Genomic DNA, 26,142 nt, shown 5'->3' on the forward strand with positions numbered 1-26,142 from the left:
AATTTAATTACTTCCTCTCATAGGATTAAAATAAAGGCAGCCATAAATAGGGTGTTTTCATTAAGTTTAATCACTCATTCTAGTGGGTGGATGGCAGAGGTTATAGATAGGGGCATGGGTTCCATAGAGTGGTGCTTTATGAAGATAAAAAGTTCCCAGGACCTCAAAAATGAGAATTAGCAGTATAATGCAGCATAAGATACTATTAAGATTTTGTTTTTCTCTTATTTCCTTACATTCCATTAAATCTTGTTTTCTTTTCAAAGGAGGAAGAAGAGGAAAAAGATATTGAAGAAGACGCTATTGTGAATCCTGGAAGAGACAGTACCACAAACCAAATAAGGAGAAAGGAACCCCAGATTTCCACCACCACACACTACAACCACATAGGGACTAAGTACAATGAGGCCAAGACTAACCGATCCCCAATGAGAGGAAGTGAATTCTCTAGAAAGGGTGATGTTCCCAATGCATTCTTACATTCCACTTCCCAACCAGTCACTGAATTGGCCACAGAAAAAGATACTTCCTTGACTTCTCAGTCTGTGACTAAACTGCCACCTCACACTGTGCAAGCTACTTCAGCCTCTTTAAATGATGGCTCTAAAACGGTTCTTAGATTCCCACAGATGAACTTGTCTGGGACTGCGGAATCTGTAAACACGGTTTCTATAACAGAATATCCAGAGGTATCTACTGATATCAGTGAGGAAGAGAGTTTATTGAGCAATTTCAAGATCGACACTGGAGCTGATGACTCTTCAGGCTCCAGTCCTGCAACCTCTGCTATGCCACTCATCTTTGAGAACATGTCTCATGGGTATATATTTTCTTCAGAAAACCCAGAGGCAATCACATATGATGTCCTTGTACGAGAATCTATGAAAAATGCTTCAGAAGATTCAGCTTCATCGGGTTCAGAAGAATCTCTAAAGGATCCTTCTGTTGATGGAAATGTGTGGCTTTCTACTTCTGCAGATGTGACAACACAGCCCGATACTGGATCGGGGAGAGACAGCTTTCTCCAAACTAATTACACTGAGATGCATATTGATGGATCTAAGACAACTGAATCCTTTTCTCCAGGCCCAGTTGTGTCACAGGGTCCCTCAGTCAGAGATATGGAAATGCCACATTATTCTACCTTTGCTTACTTCCCTACAGAGGTAGCACCTCACGCTTTTACTCCATCCTCTGGACAACATGATTCGGTCCCTACTGTCAACATGGTACACTCGCTGACAACCCAACCGGTATACAATGGTGAGACACCTCTTCAACCTTCCTACAGTAGTGAAGTCTTTCCTCTAGTCACCCCTTTGTTGCTTGACAATCAGATCCTCAACACTACCCCTGCTGCTTCAAGTAGTGATTCGGCCTTGCATGCTACGCGTGTATTTCCCAGTGTCGGTGTGTCATTTGAATCCATCCTGTCTTCCTATGATGGTGCACCTTTGCTTCCATTTTCCTCTGCTTCCTCCAGTAGTGAATTGTTTCGCCATCTGCATACAGTTTCTCAAATCCTTCTGCAAGTTACTTCAGCTGCTGACAGTGATAAGGTGTCCCTGCATGCTTCTCTGCCAGTGGCTGGGAGTGATTTGCTATTAGAACCCAGCCTTGCTCAATATCCTGATGTGGTGTCCCATCAGCCCACTACTCATGCTACTTCAGAGACATTGGAATTTGGTAGTGAATCTGGTGTCCTTTACAAAACGCTTATGTTTTCTCAAGTTGAGCCATCCAGCAGTGATGTTGTGATGCATGCACATTCTTCAGGGCCTGAATCTTCTCATGCCCTGTCTAATAATGAGGGCTCCCAACACATTTTCACTGCTTCTTACAGTTCTGCAATCCCTGTGTATGATTCCGTTGATGTATCTTATCAGAGTTCTATATTTAGCAGCCCCAGCCATACCTTCATGCCTAAGTCTTCATTAATAACCCCAACTGCATCATTACTGCAGCCTACTCATGCCCTCTCGGGTGATGGGGAGTGGTCTGGAACCTCCTCTGATAGTGAGTTTCTTGTACCTGACACAGATGGGCTGACAGCCCTTAACATTTCTTCACCTGTTTCTGTAGCTGGATTTACATATACAACATCTGTGTTCAGTGATGATAATAAGTCGCTTTCTAAAAGTGAAATAATATATGGAAATGAGACTGAACTGCAAATTTCTTTCAGTGAGATAGTTTATCATTCTGAAAGCACATTCATGCCCAGTATGTATGATAACATAAATAAGTTGAATGCATCTTTGCCAGAAGCCTCTGTTTCCATTTCTAGCGCAAAGGGCATGTTTCCAGGGTCTCTTGCTTATACCATCACTAAGGTTATTGATCATGATATTAGTCAAGCTACAGAAAATAACTTTTTGGTTCATCCAATATATACTTTATCTCAAGCATTTGGTGACACTTCACTTAAACCTGTGCTTAGTGCAAACTCAGAGCCAGCATCCTCTGACCCTGCTGCTAGTGAAATTTTATCTCCTTCAACTCAGCTCTTATTTTATGAGGCCTCAGCTTCTTTTAATACTGAAGTATTGCTGCAACCTTCCTTTCAGGCTTCTGATGTTGACATCTTGCTTAAAACTGCTCTTCCAGCGGTGCCTAGTGATCCAATATTGGTTGAAACCCCCGAGGTTGATAAAATTAGTTCTACAATATTGCATCTCATGACATCAAATTCTGCTTCAAGTGAAAACATGCTGCACCCTACATCTGTACCAGTTTTTGATGAATCGGCTACTTCTAATATGCACTCTGCTTCACTTCAAGGTTTAATCATGTCTTATACAAGTGAGAAATATTTTGAACCACTTTTGCTTAAAAGTGAAAGTTCCCAGCAAGTGGCACCTTCTTTGTACAGTAATGATGAGTTGTTCCAAACTGCCAATTTGGAGATTAACCAGGCCTTCCCCACAAAAGGAAGGCATGCATTTGCTACTCCTGTTTTATCGATTGATGAACCACCAAATACACTTATAAATAAGTTTATATATTTAGATGAAATTTTCACCTCCACCAAAAGTTCTGTTGCAGATGAGGTACTTGCTGGTATTCCAACAGTTGTTTCTGATACATTTGTGTCTACTAGTCATTCTGTTCCTTTAGGAAATAGGTATGTTTCCACTACGGCTGTTTCTCCCAACAGAGATGGTTCTGTAACCACAACCAAGTTTCTGTTTCCCTCTGAAGCACCTTCTAAGCTGACTCATAGTGCCAGATCTGATGCTGATTTAGTGGGTGGTGGTGAAGACGGTGATGATATTTATGATGATGACGATTATGATAACAGAGGTAGTGATGGCTTTCCAATAAATAAGTGTATGTCATGCTCATCCTATAGAGAACCACAGGAAAAGGTAATGAATGATTCAGACATCCAGGAAAACAGTCTTGTGGATCAGGATAACCCAATATCATATTCACTATCTGAGAATTCTGAAGAAGGAAATAAAGTGACAGGTGTAACCTCAGACAGTCAAACTGATATGGACAGTTTGACTGATAAGTTACCACCAATAAATGCACTACCCCAAAAGCACAGTGATGGAAAAGAGGAAAATGACATTCAGACTGGTAGTGCCCTGCTTCCTCCCACCTCAGAATCTAAGGCATGGGCAGTTCTGACAAGTGACGAAGAGAGTGGATCAGGGCAAGGTACCTCAGATAGCCTTAATGATAACGAGACGTCCACAGATTTCAGTTTTCCAGACGTTAATGAAAGAGATGCTGATGGGGTCCTGGAAGCAGGTGACTCAGAGATAACTCCTGGATCCCCACGAACCTCAACACCGTCTGTTACTAGCGGGCATTCAGAAGTGTTCAACGTTTCAGAGGCAGGTTAGTTATGGATGAAAAGGATAGATCGAGGCATGGTGATTTTCTTGCTCTAAAAGTAAAATAGAAAATCATGAAAAGATAGAAATTTGGTAAAATGGCTCATCATCTCTTTTTTTAATCAAAACATTCATCATATCAATTTACAGTTTTTAAAGTAAGATTTTATTCACTACTTTAAGTGAACATTTAACATGTTCTGGTACTTTATTTTTAAAATAGATAAAACAATTTTTATTTATTGTCAATATTTCATATTCTACAGGGTGCCTATTATGTGTGGGAGCAATTATATGTGCATAATACATATTAGTGTATTGCTTTTTAAATGATATTATTGGAGTGTGCTACATTTAGATGATTTTAATTTTCATACTTTCATTCTAAAGAAGTTGCAAACTAGTTTATTGAATTATAAAATGAATTATAAAATCTGATAGTACCATAATATAAGCACCTTTCTCTGATCGCACCCCATAGAAAGGAATTAGATAATTTGCACATCCACATCAGCTTGGGATGATTTAAAAAGAAAAATTCTGTTGCTAAGTTTTGAGAACTAATGGTAAAGTTAAAAAAAAAAAAGTTTTAATTTTTTTAAGTGTCTTTTTTTGATTACCTTAATGTTGCCTAAAGAGGGCAGTGTGAACCAACAAAACACACTTTACTCTGTGCTTGCTTTTATACAACTTTCTAAGTTAAATAATGGGCATTAATATGCATAGTATGTATAGGTATTGTATGACAAGATGTAAAACACTAGAAAATTTTCTGTGGAAATGCATTTCGTTTGTTAATGTGTTTTATGCTAATTAGTTTATTGGCCAGATGTTTCTTAGAGCAGATTACCTGCAGCATGTATAATACAGATGTCTGCTTTAAATGCCAGGAAAAAAGGAAAGTTTAATTCCATTAAGTATATGAATTTGAATTGAAATGAACTGAATTTCATTCAGTTGATCATAAGAATTTTATAATTTGCTTTCATTAAACTTTAAAGTATTATTTAAGTTAACAATGAAAAATGTAAATCTTAACAGTAAGTCAAAAGATAGGCAAATATAACATCTTGCACTTTTACTGCATAAAAGTGAATATTCATAATCCAGAACATAAACATCAATCTCTTTAAGATATGTTTCCTCTTTGTTATTTTCATCCCTTGAATTAGTTGTGTGTGTATATATATATATATATATATATATATTTTTTTTTTTTTTTTTTTTTTTTTTCCTGACCGGTAAGGGGATCACAACCCTCGGCACAGGGCACGGTGTGGTCTGCACCACGCTCAGCCAGTGAGTGCACTGGCCATCCCTATATAGAATCTGAACCCGTGGTCTCGGCGCTACCAGCGCCACACTCTCCCGAGTGAGCCACAGGGCCGGCCCTAGTTGTATATTTTTTCTTCAGTGCAGCATCAATTTTGTATTCTGACTTGAAACCTATTTAACGTTGCATTTCAAGTTAAGCACTTAAACTCTGATATGTGAAAATGAATAATGAATCTGTAGGTCACTATATTCATTAGTGTTATATATAAATTATTATCTGTCCTCAATTATAGTACTTGTTTTTTTAAATTTTTATTGAATTTATTTTAAAGGAAAATAGGAATTCATCAATTTTTCCGTCTTACTAAGTAATGACATCTATATGTTTTTGCTAGATTATACTGTTATAGAAAGACTATATATACAGCAAAATACTGACCCTAGAATTGACTAAAACTTAGCCAGTTTCTCTTCAATGCACTCGTTAGATATATTTAATTATTAAGAGTATGTTCTCCCACTAATGAAAAGAAAACAATGTGAACATAATATCCAGGATCATCAAGTAACATATTTAATGAAGTAAATAGGATCAAACAAGATTAGGGAAAAATTCTTGCTTGTATTTAATACTGTATCTGTAAAAAATCATATGTAGTCTGTCTTATCCAATAATTGAATATGCCCCTTTATCAAATGCATATAGACTAGTTCTGAAACTTGTAATTTTATGATGTATTTCTAGAATGTAGAGCAATTTATAAGATGTGTTCCTCAAAATAATACAGATAAGGCAAATATTAGTACCTGCAGTTTTTAATGCAAGACCCAAAGATACTAGATTACTTGATCCAGCTCACATAAGGAGTAAATACAAAACTGAGCCTGGAAACATGTGTTATTGGTGTCTGTTCCTTAGAGACTATGCTTTTGTGATTAAGGACAATAAAATATATATAATGCTTAAGTTGTAATGACAAAATTATATTATTTTATTCTCAAAACATTTTAAAATATTAATTTTAAGTTCTTTATTTCCTTATTGTCTATTAGTTGATTTTTGTCTTATCATTTAGGTTACTCACATGCACTACTGAATCATATCAGAACAGATATTTTAGCCTCAACTAAGTGAAAATAAAATTAATACAACTAGTTGTTCCTCATCATAGTATATAAAGTAACCAGCTGATTGTGTATTTTCATGTGATATCCCATCTTGTATAAAAGACGTAGATTTCATAATATGTAATTACACTAGAATTATTATTCTAACTTCTCAGTTAAAGAGTTTAAGATCAGATCTCTCAAAGAATTTGTGAAAAAACCTATATATAAGACTATATGTGTGTGCATGTATGTATATAGTGCATGTATATAAATGTGATGTGTATATGGTGTATGTTACATATTTTGTGTTATATATCTTACATATATATCACATATGTGTTCATACATATCTCATTAACATCTGTGCACATGAGATATATATTTTTCTTTATATACACACATATACATGTTGCTATGAAAATTTGTGGTCACTAAAAATCAGCGTAATAATATAAGCTCACTTTGTACATACTTTAATGTACATCATTGGTTCTCAAATTTTAATGTGGATCAAAACCACCTGCAGGACTTGTCAAAACACAGGTTGCTGAGCCTTACCCGTAGTTTCTGATTCAGATGATTTGGTATGATGTGGGTTGGGCCCAAAATTTGCATTTCTTACAAGTTACAGGTGATGCAGATGCAGCTATTCTGGGAACCACACCTCAAGAATGACCGATATTGGTAATAGTATTAACCACCAATTGTAATTACTAGGACCAGGGATTTTGCTAAGTGGATTATTTCATTTATTATCCACCAATTTACTGTTCATTTAAGTAACTGTAGTTACAATAGGGTAAATGTGAGGACAAGTATATAAAACAAGATGCTCTCCTAAATTTTATAAGGAAATGTTCAGCACACTCACTATCAGATTATTTAGTCATCTAGATGAATCTTCACACAATAAGTAATGGCCACAGCACATGACTGATATAATAAAAATTGAAGCTTGGGCTTTTCTCACAAGAATATTAACTACAGCTTGAGGGTCTAATTGCATAGACACTATGCAATTAACTACAGCTTGAGGGTCAGTTGACTTATTTTCACCTTTTATAGTGTTTTATGATTTTTAGTCAAGCCTTTGAATTCCACTCCTTTTTAGCAAATGCATTCAAAATCATAAGAACAAACATCTTGGAAAATGTGGGTATCCATTATATTTTTTTGATACATTTCCTGTAGGAGTGGATTGAGTGCTTGGCCCTTTCTTTCATCAGCCCTAGTTTTAGAAGAAAGTTATTATTTTAAACCTTAAATTCACTTTAATTAGATGTATTTTAATGTGATATACATGCATTTACAGATGCTCCTCTGCTTACAATGGAGTTATTTCCCGATAAACCCACGGTAAATTAAAAATATCATTAAGTCAACAATGCATTTAATATGAGAGTACTTCAAAAAGTTCATGGAAAAATAGAATAAAAAGATAAAATGAATCTTTTCGTGAACTTTTTGAAGACCCCTCATACAGCTAAACTACCAAATATCATAGCTTAGTCTAGCCTATCTTAAACACGCTCAGAACACTTACATTAGCCTATAGTTGGGCAAAATCATCTAACACAAAACCTACTTTATAAGAGTGTTGAATATCTCATGTAATTGTTGAATAAGTTATCACATATCGCAATATGCATATCACTTTTGCACCATTGTAAAGTCAAAAAAATCGTTAAGTCGAACCATAGTAAGTCGGGCACTGTCTCTGTATTAGTCTCGAATTTCTTATTTTTAAATATTTTAAGTTAAATTGATTCTCTCTGTCTCGTATCAGTAATAGTCAGACACTTAGTATAAAAGCATGAGATGTGCCAAGCGTGTAGGAAGCATGTAGGCTTCTGTGGGGAACTTAAGTTTAGTTCTTTCAGAACTTCTGCAAGCAGGCAAGATAAAGGCTCTCACTTTGCAACACTGTCAGCACATCATCATTTTAGAAACAATTCTCATGCTCAGTCATCTTGATTTCCCACTGAACACACCTCAACTCACAGGGGAAGAGTTGTTACTGGCCGCTAACATTAACTATTCTGAAACTCTTTAACAACTGGGAAGGATAACTCCAGTCACAGTGATTGTCAGAGTGCTAGTACAATAATGTACCTGACTGTTCACAAAAATAGTCATTTGCTGTCTTTCAAAATTAAACCAAGGACTGAATTTGGACTTTTGCATTGTTTACACTTGCATATTTGAAAAGCACTAATTAGATCTGTGTATTTCTTCAGTTCACATGCAATAGTATTTATATTTGTTTTAGGAAAAAACAGTGATTAAGAAGAGTACTTTAAAACCAACCTCCATTTAAAATTAAATAGTTTACTGGATTGAAAGTTGTTCTAATGTAAGAGGGTTATTCAAAAATTTTTCTTCATGAAATTATTAACTGCTCCTAATTATTTACCTAATAGCAGGGTTAAAAATAGTTCCATTTAAATTGATTTCAGAAAATTAATATATATGGTGATTCATAAACAGCTTTGCTTTTTCTGTTCATTTTATTTAAAAACTGAGTAGTTTTCTTATTTTAGTACTTTATTTCCTTTTTAGCAGGCTTTTCAAGGCAGTGCTATGCTCTCTCTCTTCTTGCCACAGCACCCATACCTGGGTGCTAATCTCTGTTGGTATATTGTAGTTCTTCAGCTCTAATAACCTGCCTTACTTTTTAAATTTTGTTTTGCTTAAATTGGCTTATAATCATTGACATTCTTTACATCGTAGAGTCAAAATTTTAAAGGTAAGTAACAGAAATGAAGGTTGCAATTAATCAGTTTAAAAGTATTGTAACTTTTCCTTCAGTTCAAATATCAACTCTCTCAATTTTCTCCGACTACAGAGGCCAGTAATAGTAGCCATGAGTCTCGTATTGGTCTAGCTGAGGGGTTGGAATCCGAGAAGAAGGCGGTTATACCCCTTGTGATCGTGTCAGCCCTGACTTTTATCTGTCTAGTGGTTCTTGTGGGTATTCTCATCTACTGGAGGTAAGTTGAGTGCTTGTTTTGGAAATTTTAATTTATAAAGCTCAGATTTTGCATGTATGTCATCTGAAAGGTCATCAAAGCATATTCAAAATTCCTTTCACTTGAGTGCTGCCATTAATTTATTCAAGTAACTATGAATAAGGAGAATTTGTGAATCCAAAGACACAATAATATAAGGATTGATTGATCTTCATACTTAAATCAAATAATTGAAGGTAAAATGGAGGAACTGTGACTTCAGATAATATTTAATATGGCATCTTGACAGTTGTACATTTATACTAATCTAATTATCATTCAAACATTATTATAGCATTTAACATAAATCTAAGCTTTTCACCAGCTGTTATAATTTCAAAAGTTATTATTTAGGAAAACATAACTTTTTGATATAGTAAAACATATTGGCTTTTCTTTTAACGACAGTGGGGTTTGTACAATGTGCATATCAACTGTTTATACTGATAAAAAATGATAACCCACGCACAAATTAAGCAATTAAAATATACATATAATTAAGAATAAAGTTAATGACTTTTAAGATTCATGGGTATTTTAAATTCTCTATAATTTGCTTTGAGGATGAAATACAGCTTCACTTTCTTCAAGAACCCATGAAAACCTTTAAAGGACAACAGTAATTGCACCCATCGTAAGCTTCTTGTCCTGTAGCAAGCAGAACACACAGCAAATTAGAAAATTTACCAGAGGCATAATGTAAGTTAGTATAATTGTGCCTGTTGGAAAATAAGGACTTTACGATGCTATAAGGAATGATCTCTGTAAACCAAAAAGGGGCATAGTTTAGCACTTTATACTTTTGTTTTAAAAGAGAATTTTGTTCAGAAAAACTCTAATTCCTTCTTATTTAGCAACATCATTCTGTAAGTTCATATCACCACTCTTTATGAGTTCTCCCAAAATATATTCTGTCAGTTTACTGCAAAACACTTACTGTATTTATTTCCCATGTACCTAACTTTGTGTTAACTATTATTGGGAAATAACAAAAATGAGTGGATGAATGAACGAGAGTCACTGTTTTCAGGTAATTTGTACTTATTGGGGAAAAAGGATTTTACTTTAAAAATTTGTAAAATAGTACACAAAACTATATGTATAACAGTTGAAATCTAATGCTAAGAGTGGTCAGAAAACAAGTGATCTTGATAGAACGGGCAGGGTAAATGTAAAATAAAATGTAGGGTATGAGCTGCATAGGATTCAAAAAGTAGAGATAAAAGAGAACATTCCAGGCAGGGGCACAGCAGGCAAGAAGACTGGAAAGTAGGAATGAGCTAGTAGTGCTGGAAACAGTGAGGCCTGGAGCAGGTAGTTGTATATAGTTGGACATTGATTGACTAAGGTAGAATGTTTCCATGATCAACTGTATTTCATATCCAACTTCCTTTACAGAACAGAGTAGACTGCAGACTGTGGAGAACAGGTCATGCCTCTGTTCCCCTACCTGGATTAGGAGTCTATTTTGTCCTAACAGGATGCAAACAAAGCCGCTTTCTTCAGTCAGTAACCTAGTGATTCTCATAATTACCAATAACTCTTTTTACAGAAGATTACGTGCTCAGCAAAGTGCTTTGAATAGAGTGCATAATCCATAAATGTTTGTTCAACAAGAATTTATATTGCTTTTCTCCCCACTGGACTTGTTGACCAAACTTCTTAGCACATTAATATCATCTTTGTTCCTGTAACTGGTTTCTGTCTGATCTGATTTTCTCTGTCAAACCAATTTTTCAAATGAATGGGAATTGGTGTTAAAAAAAATTTTTAAATAAGATGGAAAATCAAATTCTATTTTATACTAAATAGTGCTAGTAAAAAGTTCCAAAAAGATGTCTGATGGTTTATATTTATAAGATTGAAATACAATCTGCTCTCTGTATTTGCATATTTTGCATCCTTGGATTCAACCACCTGTATATCAAAAATATTGGGAAGAAAAAAACAATAAAAAATAACAATACAGCAATGAAAATAATACAAGTAAAAAAATAAAGCATAGCAACTATTTACATAGCATTTACACTGTATTAATAACCTAGGAATTATTTCAAGTATACAGGAGAATGTGCACAGGCTATATGCAGACACTATGCAATTTTATATAAGGAACTGGAGCATCTGTGGTATTTGGTATCCAGTGGGGGTCCAAGAAGCAATTCCCTGCAGATACCAAGGGACGACTGTAATTAGAATGAGTCTCTTAATCTCTGTTACTTCGTATTTCAAGTGTATTTTTTGAAAATTTGAAAATCAGTATCTCATTTAATATGATTTGATATTTTATGGAAAATTAAAATCTGGAATGGTTTTTATGTACTATTGGTAATGGATCATTCCATCTTTATTATGTGGAAAAAAGACAAAAATACCAGCTGAAAACATATTAATTTGACCTTTGCCAATAAGATATTTTTCTTTTTCTCACAAATAATACTTTATGTACGTTGAATACAGAATGCAGTAGTTTAAAATATGAGTACTTATGTATATTTTTTATATCTGTCAAATGTTCTGATAAAGTTTGTCACTCTTTACTTACCCATTTCAAAATTGTTAAATATTGTTAAATTTGTGTCTTACTCACATCTATTTGAAGTTAATTCAATATAAAGTGTAACTTTTCAGATCATAACATACTAGGGATATTACATGCTGAGTCATAAAATGAAAATGTTAGTGCATTTTTCAAGGTTGTGCAAATTATTTGAATTCCAGCATAGACACATTTATAAACAATGTGATTTCACTAGCCATATGGAAACATTTTAAACCTTTGTAGAAACTACAGCCTATAGAAATATTTAAAAATCTAGTGACTCACCAACAACAGTCCTAACAGTAACGTGGTCTTTATGAGTTTTTTAAGGTTTACATATTTAAACATTTTTTAAAAACAACTTTATTGAGATAAAGTTAATATATCATAAAATTGACTGGTTTAAAGTGTATAGTTCAATGTTTTTGAATGTATTTTAATATTTCCCTAATGACCAGTGATATTGATTATTTTTTCATGTGATTTTTGGACATTTGTATATCTTCTCTGGAGAAATGTGCATTCAAATTCTTTGCTGCCTATTTTTTAATTGGGTTATTTGTCCTTTTATTATTGAGTTGTAAATGTTTTTTTATATTTTCTAGATATAAACCCCTTGTCAGATATATGATTTTCAATATTTTCTCCCGTTCTGTGGGTTTTCTCACTTTTTTGATCATATCTTTCAAAGTATGAAAATTTTTAATTTTGATGAAGTCCAGTTCATCTGTGTTTCTCTTTTTGCTCATGCTTTTGGTATCATCTAAGGTGGTGCCTAACCCAAAACCACAAAGATTTACTTCTAGATTTTCTTCTAAGAATTTTACGAAGTTGAAGGACTTAGGCTTCCCAATTTCAAATCTTATTACAAACCTAAAGTAGTAATCAAGAGAGTTTGGTACTGGCATAAGAATAGATGTGTAGATCAATGGAAAAGAATTGAGAGTCCAAAAATAAGCTCTTACATTGACAGTCTATGAATTTTAGACAAGGGTCCCAAGACTTTTCAACAGGCAAGGAATCTCAACAAATTGTATTAGAGCAATTGGATATTCATATACAAAAAATCAAGTTGGAGCTTTTTCTCATACTGTACACAAAAATGAATGCAAAAAAAAGACCATAGACCTAAGTGTAAGAGCTAAAACTGTAAAATTCTTAGAAGAAAATGTTCAAATATCTTTCCAACCTATTTTTTAGGGGAAAAATAATCTTAAAGTGGTATAATAAATCCTTCCTTTTGTCTAACTTACGTAACTCAAGGTGTTCCCCTATGTTTTGTTTAAATTACGAGAAGAGCATGTTTTAGCAGAGAGACAGAACAAGTTAGAGGTGATAAAATCTGGGTTCATTCCAAGTTCTGCCTGGTTTTCGCTATATGGCCTTGGGCATGTCACTTACCCATCTAGAAATTAGTTGCCTCTGTTTACCATTTGGGTGGGTTTGCTAGATCATCTTTAAGATTGCAGTCAGACTTTCCTTAGGGGTTCTGTAAATGAATCCAGATGCTGAATATTGTTTCATATTTATAAAAGGATACTAAGAAATGGAATATTAATTACACATTTCTAGCTTTTGATTCTAAATGCTTACTGTGATGAAAAGGTGTAAATTAAATAATCAGATTACCATTGATTGATAGGACCTATGTCTACAAGTTTGAAACAGTCATCACGTTTTTCATCATGGCTGAGTGATAATTAGCAGAAGACATAGTTATCAACACTTAGCACATAGATGTGAAGACATTCACTGCTTACACAGAACAGATGGACTATAGATACTGACTCTTGTCATACAATAAATAATATGCCTTAAAATTATTTTCCAGATGTTTTAAGGTATAATTTACATGAGCCAAACCTTGAGTTTTTAAGATGCAAAATGACTTCAACAGGGAAGATTTTCAAATAGTTCTTCTTAAAGAAAAAAAGGGCAACTTTTTGAGAGCTTTTTAAAGAGTTAGAACCTAAAAAATACCAAAGTTAGATTCAGCAAAATAGCACATCACCAAAAGCAGTATAGAAAATAACTTTCTGCAAACACAATTGTTTGCGATGGGGAGAGTGGGAAGAAAAACAATGTGAATTCTCTCTTGATCTAAAATTCAAATTTGTGGGTTATTGAGGGTAACTCCTAACACAGAATGGAGGCCTCCTGGTACCATACAGCCTTTTAGGAACGTGTCACTTTTTGTGTAAGACTGCAATATAAAATATACCTAAGCAATATATAGATAAATTTCATCCATAATTTAGTCAATACCAGTTTAATATTTTCCACTTACAAGCTTTTTGGTATGATTTATAAGGCTGTTCTGGGAAATTAATGCCAAGTAACATTACTGGACCACTTGTTTTCTAAAATCAACAAAGATTTAATTACATAGCTGAAAAGAATTGAGATGATATTTAACCAGATACTACAATGAACATTATCAACATGCTACACCTCGATGCCAATATGCTTTAATTTACCTTGTTAGATTCTGTGAAATTCTGCCTTCTTTCCATTCTCCCCAAGTTATTTGAACATCCTCTTTCTACCTGTTTATCTGCTCATCCATCCATCCATCCATCTATTCATCCATCTTCTTCTACCTGTACATGCCATCTCTCCCTCCCAAACGTTTTGAGATTTCAAGTTATCTCATTTAAGACTCAGGTAGACAAGAGAATCTAGGATGCAGCTAGACATATATGATTTGTGGGATTTACTTACTACTAGAAATCCATCTAATTATTCAAAAAAATGTTAAACACCTATTGTACTCCTGGCACTATATTAAGAGTTAGGTTTACATAAAATCAAAAGACATGATTTTCAAAAATATATAATAAGAATATAGGCACGAAAAAAAGTATTTACAAAACAATTATCCTAATCCTCAGTAATGAAACGTACTTAAAATAATGTAATCTAATGTCCAGGAAATGAATATCACCCTTATATTGATTAGGTTCATTTTTCAAAACAGTCTTTATATATGTGAGTGTGAATGGAAGTTTGTATTGAAGAAGTTATGTTGAAGAGAAGCTGGAGTGCTAGAATCTGCTTAGGAAAGGAAGCCTATTTCACAGAGAAGATACTTGTGAGCTGTCTTGAAGGAGGACAGTATTTAACTGGAGTATTGGGGAGTGAGGCATTTTAGTCAGCAGAAGAAACATGTTTAAAGCAAGGAGAAATCCTGAGACACAAGAGAATGAGGCAGGTTCAGTGATCTACAACAAATTTGTGTTATTTGGAGTATAAATTTCAAGGAGAAAAGTCAGACAAGGTGAGAACCACAGATAGTTTAGATGTTGAAAAATCTTAGATACATAATGTAAAAATCTGTGATACAGAGCTAGAACCAAGGGGTAAAATTACCAGGTCGGTAGATATCACAGAGTTAGAGCCATCACAGCACAGCAGGGAGGCCTGCTCTTTGGGTACCATTTGGAGATACTTAGAAGGGAATAGGTTTTGAGTTAGTGGAAGCAAGAAATACGTAGCAACTGAAGATGACTCATAGGCATGTGAGCTCCTTGTTATTGATGACATTCAAACTGCACCTTCTTAACTGTAGTCGGAGATGCTGTTGAAGAGATTCTTGTGTCAGCTGTGATATTGCACTAGGTCCCTAAAAGTGTTTGACAACTTTAAGATTCATTGAAAAAAATTTTAAAAACCTTTCACCACCTTGTGTAACTATATTTTACAGAAGTCAAAGGGATGTTGATTCTGTGATCTTAAAAGCACATACCAAGTCCAATGTTTTCCTATGAGTGTGTCACAGCATACTACATCCATAGTTGCACAGATAAGCCAAACTTTCCCTGTAGTTTCTGCCCTCGTCTGGTTTCACTTCTGCTCATGTGGACTTTCAGTGGGATAGTTTCTTTATCCTGGGGCCTGGTGCCCTCATCTCTCCCGGTCCTCATCAATCTGCCCTGTTCTTTCCACTTGGCAGGATATGAACCTAGCTCAGGGTCCCTGGAACACTTGTACTCATCTTCCTCCTGTACTGCCTGTTCTCCCTTGGAGACATTCTTGTGTTCTCACAGTGTATGTTCTCTCAGGTTTGGTGATGAAAGGCTTAAACTATCACAGCAGAGGGCTCATTTTCACTATGCACATCATTGCCTTAGGGGTTTTTGTTTGCTTGCTTGTTTGTGACATTCAGGTTATAAACAAACTATATAATTTTACTCTACTCCTAGTAGTTTATTCATTGAACAGATATTCTGGCAAACACTCTCCTTAGCACTGAGGACTGGCATTGCAGTGATTAAGTTCAAGAACTTTGCCTTGTGGGGCTTACATTCTAATGAGGGCAGACCAATTATACATATAAAACAAACAAATACGTAAATAATAGTATTTCAGACGGTGGTAAGTGCCACAAAGCAAACAGAAAAAGCAAAGAATAGTAACAGTGTGATGGGCTCACCCTTTAGCTAGCATGGTCAGGGGAGGACTCTCAGAGGAAGTGGCATTTGGGCCAATGCAGAATGACTAGGGAGGCAGGCAAGTGGGCAGAAGGAACAGCAAAACCCTAAAGTAGTACTGAAAGTGTTTCGTCAAGGGAGGAAGAGAGGACCAGTGTGGGCTGGAGCCTTGTGGGTGAGGGAGAGGGTTGTAGGAGATGAAGCTACTGAAGTAAGTAATTGAATATTATTCTAATTGCAGTGGGAAGCCATTCAAGAATTTTATCCAGGGAACTTAATTACTGGAAAAATGTTGAGATTTAGGTGTGTTACTATATAAGAACAAATGTTGTGTCAAAGCACATTAGGATAAATACCTTGCAGCTTAAAGCTCTTAAATGGAAAGTGAGATCGGCATTCTCACTCAGATATTTCGCTTTAAACATAACAGTTCATGAATAATACTTTAAAAAAAATTAAGCAACCCACATCAAAGAGTGTCATTAGCAGTTTTAGTTATCTGAATTTTTTAAATTAAGGATGGTTTGCATTACATCACAGCAGCAGCTGGTTCTTTGCTCTTCTCAGTAGTTTGCAGTGTGCTCTTACCAGATATCGTTCTTATTATCGGAACGAAAATAGATTCAGGTGGCATCAGAGGTCATAGTTGTCATTGATTCCAAATATGTTCATTCTCAAAACCCTCATCAACAAGGCTAGCATCTGTTGGAATGAAAATCCTCCCTGTTTTTGGTTGCATGCTCATTATTTCCTCATTTGAGTTCTGTCTCTACCACATTACCATACTTACAGTATAAAGCTGCCTTCTTTTTTCATTAAAAGTTACCACTGTGAAATTTCATTTTACCTAGTCATAGCTTGCTGCCTTTTACCAGCAGCTAAATATGCTCAGAAGGACACGGTCACTTAAATGTTGAGTGAAAATTGCTTTGGACATTCTTTCTTTTCCACTCTGGTCCTGTCCAAGGTGGCAGGACCCTTCGGTATACAGCAATAGTGGACAATTACCTAGGGCACTGAGGTTTCCTATGTCAGCAAAGTACTGTTCGGTACCAGCTACAGCTTCAAATAAATGCCATCTCTGCTTTCAACACTCTGATATCTGCTCACTCTTGCATCTGGTACAGGTAAAACTGAGGTAAATTTGGAAGCCATAAAATTCTTTAATATCTTGTGTTTTGATAAAATAGGTGTTGATCCAACAATCCCTCTTCTTAGTATATGTTCACTTTTGTTTTAATTCTGGAGATTTTCAGCATATATTTCAAGAAGCCCAGAAGTTGTCTTATTATCCACAGCAGCTAGTAGTATAAAAGGCTTTCTTTTCTTTCCAGGAAATGCTTCCAGACTGCCCACTTTTATTTAGAGGACAGTACATCCCCTCGAGTAATATCCACACCTCCAACACCTATCTTTCCAATTTCAGGTAATAGCTTAAAGTGTGACCATGAGTAGCTGGTAGAGGTTGAATGAAAAGCACAATGTTGAAAGGCTTATTTTTATTGGAGTACTTTGCAAATGGCTTTAATGTAGATTAGTAATTATTTGTGTTGTCCAAAGTATTTATTGCATCATGTACTAGGCATCTGGACTTATATCCTGTTCTCATTCTTTTAAGCATTCCTTACCATACAGATGATATGGCAAAATAATAATTTATAATCGTTCAAGTGAAATATGTTAAAAGCATAAACATTTATAGCAACAAAATATTAGTTAAGAATAATGCTGACTTTCACTCATTCCCATCACTTTAGTGGAAATTTAAACCACAAAAGTCAGACTAAATCAATGCAGTAAATGTGGATAGGAGAAAAAACAAAAGTAAGGATAAAGTCTAGTTTCTTTCTGATCATTTGAGTTTATGTAAGTGAAGTTTTCTTAACCACATTAGAAAAATATATATATAAATTGGTGGTGGGAAGAAACCATAAGCACAAAAAATATATGGTTACTTGAAAAACTTAAAGTCTCAAAATGTCGAACAGTTGAATATTTGGGAAAATATTGACTTTTTATCAGAATTTACCTAGATAATAATATTTGAAAATTAGCCAGGGTTATTTGATTAAGATCCCCATTGACTCCTAGAGTTCACACTATAAGATTACAGTCTCTTACTTATTTTATAACATCTCAAAATGAAAAATGGTAACAAAAAAGGAGTTGTCTAGAAGTGTGTGAACTAAGGAAGAAGTACTGGAGGTTAGAGGACGAGGTGAGGACATAGAAATCACCAAACCAGGGGTACAAAGGGAGAAATTCACCTATTGGTCGTTTTACAGAAGTCGCTTCTTAAAGTGTCTGATGCTCCATGTACTATTGCTAGAGGCCCACGTTCTCTATGATGTTATCTTCTGAAATCTCATGATTAGAAAAATATATATATATATCATATTCTTTATATTTTATATTTATATATTTTTATTATATATAGTGTATATTACATATTTTTATATTTATATATTTTATTTTTATTCTTTATACGCATAGGAATTAGAAATGTATTGCTACTTTTCTCTTATCCACTCTGTGTCTTTAACCACTGTGGTTTTATCTCTATTTTCTAGTCCATATTAAAATACTGCACATTTATTTTATTATAGCACAATTTCTCATTAACATATTTAGAATTTTGAGACTGACAGCTCTCAGTTATCTGTTGCATTTAGATTCGTTGTCCAGGAAATCCAAAATCCTCTGTTTTGAATGTCAGAAGAGTAGTGATTGAGGGCATCTCTTCCTTTCACTTGCTAAGCTCTCAAAGCTTCACTTTTTGTCACCTGAATATGCACATTTTCATGTAAAGTCAAAAAATGCAAAGACTTCCATACCAATTAATGAGAGAAATTACCGAAATACCTGAATGTCAATAAACAGTAGTAGTCTGCTTATAAAAGGTTGGCTGTGTAGAATTATGTCAATGGACTTAAAGGACATTTACTGGACATAATGATTTAGGTGCAACAAATTATTTGTTTTCTTATCTAATTATAAAAGCTGCTTCTAGGCAAGATCTTTCTGCAGGTGCGAAGATGGAATTACAACTTTGTCTATTGTTTTTTAAGCTTGACTGGCTAATTCAATTTTAGTATTCAGGTCCACTCATCTAAGAGAGAGAACAGATGGATTCTAGTTTTTTTTTAATCAACAAATTCTTGGTAACTGAAGTTTAAAAATATTAGATGGCCTGAATGCTGAACATCTGTTGATGTAAATAACTGTTTCTTGTGAAATGTGTTTGATGTTTCCTTGTCAGAGAAATCACTTGTGAAATTGCATACTGTGAACTAGTAATATGTTCAATCTAAGAAAGTCTTTCCAGGAAAAGAAAAAAAAAAAAGAGAGCCAGTTAAAATAATTTGGCCCCTTCATAATTAATTAACGGATCCAATGACTTTGTTTACATAGCATATTTTCAAGTTTGAATTCTTGAAATTTTACAGATTAGAAGTCCCGAAGGTTTTTGACACTATTGTTAATGAATATTATGCATATAAATGTTTTCTATTATTTATAGAGAGAAGGAAAAAATGTTTTCAAATGTAAGCATCTGACTATTTGATTTAAGACATTAAACTGTACAATTTTATAAAACTGAAGTTGCACTATATGTTATGTTCAGATCATAGTAAAATTGAAAATATATTATTTCTGCATGTTTTTCCCAGAATTTACTCATGTTAAAGTCGTTCATAAAGAGATGCACTCCATTGAAAAGAAATGAGGCTTTGGTGGTATTTATAAATAAACATTGACAATAAATTATTTTCTCTTAAGAGTATAGATGGAAAAGAGACCCCTGATCAAATCAGATTTCTAAAATGCAGGTTATGATTAACAATTAATATAGAAATAATTGATAGTTCTTGCTTAACCATTGAATGCTGAGATTTAGTTGGGATTGTGTGAATATAGTAGGCCCTCCCTTATTCATGGGGTCACCCAAAACTACGATAGTACCAAACCCTATGCACAAACTTTTTTCCTTCCTCACAATTTCACAAATAGAAGATTCATTCTTTCTGTAGATCTTAGCAACCTCTGCATAATATTTGTTTTCTTTTCTTAGTAAGTCGAGAACTTTTACCCTTTCACTTAAGGAAACACTTTACCGCTTCCCTTTGGCATATTCGAATTGTCAGCATCACTACTCTTGCACTTTGGGGCCATTAATAAGTAAAATTAGGATGATTTGAATACAAGCTCTGTGATCCTCCTGTGATGGTTGATCTGATCACCTATATGGCTACTAAGTGACTAACAAGAGAGGTGTCTACAGCATGGAGACTCTGGACAGAGGGATGATTCACATTATGGGCAGGACAGAGAGGGGTGGTACAAGATTTCAGCATGCTACTCATGAGGTTTAAAATTTATGAACCATTTGTTTCTGAAATTTTCCATTTAATATTCCCACATCGTGGGAGACTAAAACTTCAGAAAACGAAACCTTGGATAAGGGGGGACTACTGTAATTGAATTTTGAAATTGTTTTAGAACAAGTCTCTTTATAAAGGAGAGGCACATTCATTTCTGTTGAATTATTCTTTCTTACACCATTTTTTTTATTCACTTAGATGATGTTGGAGCAATTCCGATAAAGCACTTTCCAAAGCATGTTGCAGACTTACATGCAAGTAATGGGTTTACTGAAGAATTTGAGGTATGATTTTAATATGTCTGTTTTAAATAATATACAAAATAATAAATTTAGAAGATTCAGCAGTAGGCTTTTTCTTGACCTAAAGATTTTGAAATCATTTCACTTCTAGTGAAAATATTAGTTCCATAATTACTTATGTGTTATATCATAGTTACCATATAATTTAGAAAATTTAATTTCCATTTTTAAAGCCAAGTTGCACCAGTGGAAAAATCAAAAACACTGTAATTCTCTACCACATAATACTGATCTCTAGTATTCTTTTTTAAAAATCTGAATTCATAACACTGATTCTATTTAATTTTCTAAATTATATAAATTATACTAAGCTACTAAATTTCATGATTTTCAGCCAAAGTACATAATTGTAAGTATTACACCAATGTAAATGCAAATGCATTTAGATAATCTTTTTATTGTATGAGAAAAAAATCACATCTTCTCAAGAAAATATGTATTTCTGTAAAAACATTTGAACTTCATAATCAATGAAAATTTTTCCTATAATATTCTTTTAAAATACTCGTAGATCAAAGGGACAGAGAAATTTACTGCAAACTTATCATACCCTACTGAACTATCAGTTAAGCAGATTTTTCAAAATGGGGAGCCATAAACCCAAAGTTAACAATAACAACCACAAAAAATAAAAGCTACCATTTGTGAGCAACCCCTAATATATCATTGGACTAGATGCTTCCACATCTATCCTTCACCCAACTCTGGCAGCTATTTGTTATTATTTATATTAGTATAATTGGTGAAACCAAACCCCATAGAAGTTAATTAACAACTGAGAAATAGCAGAGCTGAGATTCAAACCCAGGTCTGAGATTTTAATACTCATGCCCTTTCTATTTTAGTTGTCAACAGGCGAGCAGTCTTCAGCCTCTCCTCTGGCCGCTCCCCCAGGAAACACACCTCCTGCTTTCCCACCAAGTTCTCTATAGACTTCCCTTTTTGAAATACCTTGAGTTTTGATCCTGATCACAAGATCCACTTTCCCCATTGCACACAGCACCTGCTTCCCGAGAGTCACATTAATTCGAGATATATTTAGGAAAGGAAAATGCCATAGATTAGAAAGCTGTAATAAATCGAAAGAAATAGAAGTGATGTGTGATATGTTTTCACTAAAGTACAAATAATAGAAGCCAACTGATTTAATCCTCAGAGAAATCTAAATCATAGCTACATTGAATAAGAAAGCAGTATGTGGTAACACTAAGTGAAGTGGAATAATATGAAGAATTATGTTTTTAAAACATCAAATTATTTTTTCTTAGCATAAGCTAGAGGTTACTTGTGGTGCAATGTTAACTCAGTGTTAACTGCAGTGTTAACTGATAGAAGCTATTAGGCTAACAGCAAACAAAATTGTAATTGCAATAAGGAAAATATGTCAAACATGGGTCTAATCTTCCAAATGCTTTTTTAAAAAGTAAAAAATATACAGTTTATAATAAAAGTTGGTGACAGCGTATGCCCCAAAGCAGATTCATGGTTTTCACAACTTTAAAATCACTTGAATATTATTAAGCAATCCATAATAATTAAATTAATAAAGTAGCCTCACATTTTTACTCAAAAAGTTTTTTCTCAATTCCGTTGCTTTTAACTTGCAGTCTGATTTAGGGAGACTTTTTGTAAACCTAATAATTAGCTTAGTAACTAATAATGCTTCCCCTCTTGGGTGATTCATATATCGTTTTCAATTATTTAGAATAACTTGCTGCAAAAGAGGCTTTAAAGGCTTATTTAAAAGCTTTTAAATAAAAGAGAGACTGAGCCAATTGCTGATGAATCAGATTCATATTTGTGTTATATACTTTCTCAGAAATTATAAGGCTTTTATTTTATTATTTCAATATCAGACACTTATAAATTCTAAACTAATATATTCAGTTAGAAAACATCTCTGAAAAGCATTGTTTACTAATTTTAGTAGAAGTAATTTTTTTGTACCCTTGAGGTTTAAACAAAAGAGAGGACTACTAATTAAACATGTGGAAAGTAATGCTATTTAAATCTTGCTTCAAATGACGTGGTATGTATGATAAAAAAAAGTTTTAGGCGATTTTTACTGTTTTGACAGCCCTAAATCCATTACAACCCATTTAACAGGAAGCTGTTTATGCTTTAAAATAACTTAAAAACAAAAAAAGTATCACTAATTCAGAGTTTCAAATAGTGCTATAGTGGTCAAATAAAATTATATTTGGATATTAGAAAATCTAACTAATATGACAAAATGTGTCATGGAATATGTGGTTCTCATCTGCATTTCAAAAATTCATCGTATTATTACATCACTGTCCCCTTTTAAAAGTGTTATTTTTTCCTTTTACATAATTTTAAGGTTCCAGATTGTTAGACATTTTGATATGCATGCAAACTGTTTGAAACATTCTGTTTTGTTAGTATTTGACAAATGTATTTATTGCATGATCATAGTTTTCCATTGTAAACCTAATATGAACGCTTTTTTTTCTCATTTGTCGTGTGCTGTGGAATTTGATTTCTTTACTTTTTTGGCATTCATTCCCTCATTAGACACTGAAAGAGTTTTACCAGGTAAGGCATTATTTCACTGCATTTTCTTTTAGCCAAGAAGTAGTTGTAACATGTAAAAATATTTTTTTGGATAGATTATTTTGTTTGTTTTGTCTTTCTTATTATATTTTAAGGCACTTTGTTTCAAAAAAATGTATGTTCAAATGGTATACATAAAATTTTTTCCAGGAAGTGCAGAGCTGTACTGTTGATTTAGGTATTACAGCAGACAGCTCCAACCACCCTGACAACAAGCACAAGAACCGATACATAAATATCGTTGCCTGTAAGTATGTCCTTAACTCTGCTCTGGCTTTATTATCATTGTTACAGGTGTACCTTTAAACAGTGTTCTGAATTCACACGACAGCCGACCTCAGTGTGATTGTTTCAGGACCTTTGTATCAGGGAATAAGACTTGTGTTAGATATTACATAGCATTCCATCAGTCCAACTTTAAATACATCCTGTAATTAATTACATCTGTTTCTTTTGAACAAAACAAACTCCAATTTGAATCTAGTCCTTTCTTCAGACCCCATAGGCTGTACATCTCTTCTTGTGCTTTCTGACATTATTTATATTCCATGGTCCTATTTTCGCTTAGGACCTACTTGCTTCTATGTGACTTTACTAACCAAATGAGATTCTCTTTAGACTTTCTCTTTTTAAATTCTACCTTTACCCATTTCCTCCTTTTCTTGGCATTCTTTCTGGGGTTTTATAAAGGATTAATTAAATTCTTGAATTCCCTCTTTTTATCCCTTCTATCCCTTTGTTTTGTTAGTGTGTTCTCTCTCTCTCTCTCTCTCTCTCTCTCTCTCTCTCTCTCTCTTCAATGAGCAGTTATCTGGCTTTTTTCATTAATGCAATTTTACTTACTTTTTCATATGAAATTGCTGTCTTTCTTCCATCTTCTTACAGAACTTGTTTACACCTGTTCCCTCTTCTTTTCTTTTATATTCCTCTCCATCTCTTGAAATCCATCTTCATATTCCCTTTCCCCTCCAAAAAAAAAAAATATATATATATATCCTTCCTCATAGATTCAGTGGGCCTTCCTAGCTTCATATATGAGCAGACTGTTACCAGCTAGGTTATTTAAACTCTGGTTCCATTCTAGTTTGGGAAGTTGGTGGAGCTTCACTCCCTTCCCTTTTATTATCACATTCTCTTAAATAGCTTGCTTAGATACTGCCTTCCTTTCCATGGGGTTTACATCAATTTTTATTGTTTTGTAGTGGGCTCTGCTACAAGATTGTCTTCCTCAACTAAAATAACTATCCTGGCTGCACGTAAAACTCACTTGCCTCTTAGACGCAGAAAAATTGTTGTTGGGCTATTTCCTCTACAAGCCAAATAGAAAATACCCACCAGGCAATTAAGAAGGGGACAGAGATGAATGTCTGTTGAACATTTGCTATGTAAATGTTCATATGAACATTTACTATGCCTGGCACTGTAAATGCATTATTTAATTTAATCCCTGAGACAACCTGACAAGATAGGTAGAAATAGTCCTATTGTAGAGATGAAGAAAAACAACCCAGACATTCTAAAAATATGAGAACCAAAACACAGCAATCAGTCAGCCTGGCATCTAGTCCCATTTCTTCACTGCCACACATCAATTTCCATATTCATTCCCTGTACCAATGTGGACTGTAACTGTCACAGAAGCATTAATCTCCCGGAGTGTCTATTTAACTTGTCATAGTTTGGTCTGTATTCATTTCTTCATCCTTGAAAAGAATACAGTCTGCCCAGTAAACCTACCAAGTTTTCTTCTAGCAACACTGTATTAGTCTATTTCTGTTACTTCTAACAAAATATACAGAACTGGAAGAAAATGAAATGAAATGAAATGAAAACTTCAAAGAAAATGAAATTTATTGCTTACAGTTTCTGAGGCTGGGAAGTCCAAAGTCCAGGGAACAATGGTGGTCAGGGGTGTGGATCTGAGGGCTTTAAAGGAAGAGGAGAGTCTGTCTCTCTTCCTCTGCCCTCTCTGCTTCCACCATCTTGCAATGTGAGACCCCTGGGTCACTGTTGCCACCACCAAGATGGACTTTGGACTTCCCAGCCTCAGAAACTGTAAGCAATAAATTTCATTTTCTTTGAAGTCTGGCAACAGTGACCTCAGAGAATCAGATTGCAAAGTGGTGGAGCAGAGAGAGACTAACCTCCTCATTCACTCTCCATTTATAGCCCTTCAAACCACGTCCATGACCAACATTTTTAACCCATTCACTATGACTTGGTCCTATAATCTAATCAACTCTTCGAGGCCCCACCTTTCATTACTATAATAGGATTTCCCACCCTCAGCAGTTACAGTGGGGATTAAGTTTTGTGGGGACATTCAACCCAAGGCAAACACTTTCCTTTCTCACTATGAATTTCCTCAAAATACAGCTTCTCTGTAGAACTGAAGTTAACCCAAACTCTTTATTTCAACCTATTTGAATTACCATAGTTACACCATGTATTGGTTACCCAAGTTTCCATCCCCTTTTAATTAGCAATGCAGGATCCAGCTCCTCTGTGTTTGGACAACTGTTCTTGCCTCTCTATGCAATAGTCTCCTCTTCGGGACTCTTCCATTGAAAAAGCTGTTTGTTGCAACTGTTCACAGAAATGTCCTGGGAGGCTTCTGCTTTCTTCTCTTCCTCCATCAGCCTCCTGCTCTGAGCTGCCATCCTTCCCTAGCTTT

At 34.4% G+C, this 26,142-nt stretch overlaps 1 protein-coding gene across 4 annotated transcripts in view; it reads left to right on the forward strand.

Moving 5' to 3' along the window:
• The window catches only part of PTPRZ1 (protein tyrosine phosphatase, receptor-type, Z polypeptide 1), a 168,175-nt gene that overhangs the window by 120,626 nt on the left and 21,407 nt on the right, over positions 1-26,142 (forward strand). Inside the window, exons 12-17 of one of the 4 annotated variants that reach the window (XM_008580512.1) lie at positions 267-3,849; positions 9,076-9,220; positions 17,545-17,636; positions 20,791-20,876; positions 23,430-23,450; positions 23,619-23,715. In XM_008580512.1, the coding sequence (XP_008578734.1) occupies positions 267-3,849; positions 9,076-9,220; positions 17,545-17,636; positions 20,791-20,876; positions 23,430-23,450; positions 23,619-23,715 (4,024 nt within the window). The remainder of the gene's footprint in view (positions 1-266; positions 3,850-9,075; positions 9,221-17,544; positions 17,637-20,790; positions 20,877-23,429; positions 23,451-23,618; positions 23,716-26,142) is intronic. The other 3 variants (XM_008580514.1, XM_008580513.1, XM_008580515.1) reach the window with 3 other exon arrangements.

This window comes from Galeopterus variegatus, unplaced genomic scaffold (genome assembly GCF_000696425.1).
Source record: "Galeopterus variegatus unplaced genomic scaffold, G_variegatus-3.0.2 Scaffold2115, whole genome shotgun sequence".
Classification (NCBI taxonomy): domain Eukaryota; kingdom Metazoa; phylum Chordata; class Mammalia; order Dermoptera; family Cynocephalidae; genus Galeopterus; species Galeopterus variegatus.